This window comes from Lolium perenne, chromosome 1, assembly GCF_019359855.2.
Source record: "Lolium perenne isolate Kyuss_39 chromosome 1, Kyuss_2.0, whole genome shotgun sequence".
Taxonomy (NCBI): Eukaryota; Viridiplantae; Streptophyta; class Magnoliopsida; order Poales; family Poaceae; genus Lolium; species Lolium perenne.
Genome location: NC_067244.2, coordinates 233,848,327 through 233,851,179, shown reverse-complemented (window position 1 = coordinate 233,851,179; position 2,853 = coordinate 233,848,327). Strand labels below are relative to the sequence as shown.

The 2,853-nt window shown below is 53.1% G+C and overlaps 1 protein-coding gene across 1 annotated transcript; it reads right to left on the bottom strand.

The window, feature by feature from the left end:
• Positions 1–1,203: 1,203 nt before the first annotated feature.
• Positions 1,204–2,306, bottom strand: LOC139834703 (uncharacterized mitochondrial protein AtMg00810-like). The gene is made up of 3 exons (XM_071824847.1): positions 2,156–2,306; positions 1,516–1,895; positions 1,204–1,413 (listed from the first exon to the last, which is right to left on the bottom strand). The coding sequence occupies exons 1-3, from the start codon at positions 2,304–2,306 to the stop codon at positions 1,204–1,206; spliced, it is 741 nt and encodes a 246-aa protein (XP_071680948.1).
• Between the last annotated feature and the right edge of the window lie 547 nt (positions 2,307–2,853).

The following is a 2,853-nucleotide window of genomic DNA, read 5'->3' as shown; positions in this document are numbered from 1 at the left end:
TCGAACGGGAGCGAGATCTCCGGCCTCCGCCTCCACCTCCTCCACTAGGTGGTGGGGAGGGAGATCTGCGAGGGGGCCGGTGGGACCGTTTGCTTCCGCCTTCAGATTCTCCGCGCCCTTCTTGATGCTGACTCCTGCTTCGGTGGCTACCTTCTCCATGATGGCGGTCGCCTCCCTCGTTCCGGCTTCTGCGGAGCTCAGGCTCACGTTCTTCGTTCCGGCTCCGACGAGGTTCCGGCGTGCGCTCCGTGTTCCGATTCCTCCAAGGAGGCACGTTGTCGCGGATATTGATTCCACCAGGCCCATGGGTTCTGGTGTTTCCGACTGGACTACGACGGCGAGGTGACGGGGGAGGACGCGGGTTCCGCGGTGGAGGTGATGAGTTCCGGTACTTGTCCCTACTAGTGTACATTGGATCCTTTCCCATATTTGGGTCCGTCAGAGGTGTCTTGGAGGGTACGGGGATCGGATTAGGATGTTCTTTGGTTCTCCTTCTGCGCTCCGTGGATCCAGTGCGCGATTCATCATCACGATGCTGCCTTCCGGAAGCGTCCTTCTGCACGGTGGATACACATAATTCCGGCTTGGATTCCAACCCGCGTGAAGTGTCTGCCTTACTATGTTGCTTCATTGCTGAAGCCACAAGTGTGCGGAGGTGAGCGATGTCGATTTCCTCATCTTTCTTGGCCAGGATCTCCGTGAAAGAATTTGAGGCTAGGGAAGAGACTGGGAAGGATTGCACACCTCATACGGGTGGCTTCATATCCATATGTATATATGCCAAAGATTTACAATGTACAAGGAAGGTTAGGTAGGATATTACCTTGATTAGCAAGGCACCTAAACCGGTCATAGAATCAATCTAAACAAGGCTAGACATATGAACGTATCTAAACTATCCAAAGTCTATCACCCTCCCTCAATCTCAACCGGCTCAATGAGGCTGAGATTGTGCTTACAATGCTGATATAAAGGCAAAGGCAAAGGCTTGGTGAAGATGTCCGCCAACTAATCCGTCGAGGAGATGAAGCGAATCTGAAGTTGCTTCCGAGACACACGTTCTCGAACAAAATGAAAGTCCACTTTGATGTACTTGGTCCTTGCATGAAAAACTGGATTCGACGGGAGATATGTTGCGCCAATGTTATCACACCACAAAATCGGAGATTGATCTTGTGACACACGGAGTTCCCGTAACAGGGACTAGATCCAGATGATCTCAGTTGTCGCATTAGCAAGAGCTTTGTACTCAGACTCCGTACTCGAGCGAGAAACTGTGGCTTGCTTGCGAGCACTCCAAGCGTTCAGATTACCCCCATAGAATATAGCATGTCCCCCGGTTGATCGCCGATCTTCCACACTGCCAGCCCAGTCAGCATCAGAGAAGGCAGAAAGTAATGTGGAGGGAGAAGCCTGGAGCCGAAGACCACCATCAATAGTGTGATGCACATAACGGAGGATCTGTTTCACCGCGGACCAATGAGGACTGCGAGGCTCATGCAGGAACTAGCACACCTTATTGACAACAAAGGAGAGATCAGGACGTGTAAGGGTGAGGTACTGAACACCACCAACTAAATTGTGATATCTGGTAGCCTCATCCGGAGAAAGGACATCACCATCAGTACTGGAGAGACACTCAGAAGCTGCCATGAGAGTATGAGCTGGACTACACTTGAGCATACCGGCACGAGCAAGAAGATCAAGAGCATACTTGCGCTGCCGAAGAAGGAGAGTCCCAGAAGTGCGAGAATCAACCTCAATGCCCAGAAAGTAGTGTAGAAGGCCAAGGTCTTGAACAGAGAACTCAGACCGTAGCTCACCAATCAAATTTGGGATAGCAGCCGCAGACGAACTGATGACTATGATATCATCTACATAGACCAGCAGGTAGACTGTAATATATGGTCGATGAAGAATGACCAAGAAAGTATCATCCGTCGAAGGAGAGAAGCCAAGTGTCCCAAGAACAGAGCTAAGACGTGCATGCCAAGCACGAGGCGCCTCTTTGAGGCCATAGAGAGACTTGACCAGTCAACAGTAATGCGAAGGATGAGCAGAATCCGTGAAACCAGGTGGTTGCTTCATATGACCTCTTCATCAAGAACCCCATTAAGAAATGCATTCTGGATGTCGAGCTGTCAAAGATGCCAACCACGAGCAAGAGCCAAGGACAGTAGCAGACGAATGGTGGCTGGCTTGACCACAGGGATGAATGTCTCATCAAAGTCAAGACCGTGCGGCTGCTTAAAGCCCTTGGCGACGAGACACGCATTGTAGCGCTCCACTGTACCATCAGAATGCATCTTGACTTTGAATACCAGCGAGAGTCGATCAGATTTACACCAGGGACAGGGGGACCAACTGCCATGTATCGTTGCGCAACACGGCAGAATACTCTTCCTCCATGGCTGCTCTCCAATGAGGAACATGAAATGCTGCATGGTGATCACGTGGGACAGCAGTAGCAGCAGATGCCAAGCAGACAACGATCCAGGAAATTGTTCCATCCATCCGCTGCTTCGGCTGAGAGATACCACGGCGAAGCCGTGTGACTAGGCCGGCGGGAGGAGTTGCCTCGACCGCAGGCGGCCCAGCAGCAGGAGGCGTGGATGAGCCTGGGTGGGCCGACTCGGAGGAGCCTGGCGCGGGGTCGTGGCTCGGAAAGCCTGGCTCGGGCCGGGCCGATGCGGAGCCGGGCGACGCAGAGCCCGGGGCGGAGCCGGGAGCCGCTGCATGGCCCATGCGCGCTACGTGAGGGCTCCCGTGATCGACGTGATCGTCGTGATCGCTGCCATTGTCCTGTTCGGGAGTTAAAATCTCCAACCGAGCAGCACGCCCATGACATTTACC

What these genes read in the sequence shown, in the direction of transcription:
- LOC139834703 (XM_071824847.1), bottom strand. Translation starts at nt 2,306, where the DNA reads ATGCATTCTGATGGTACAGTGGAGCGCTACAATGCGTGTCTCGTCGCC. An exon ending in GTCCTTGGCTCTTGCTCGTG is followed by an intron (nt 1,896 to 2,155) that starts GTTGGCATCTTT and finishes CATATATTACAG; the next exon opens with TCTACCTGCTGGTCTATGTA. An exon ending in TCTCCTTTGTTGTCAATAAG is followed by an intron (nt 1,414 to 1,515) that starts GTGTGCTAGTTC and finishes CTTCGGCTCCAG; the next exon opens with GCTTCTCCCTCCACATTACT.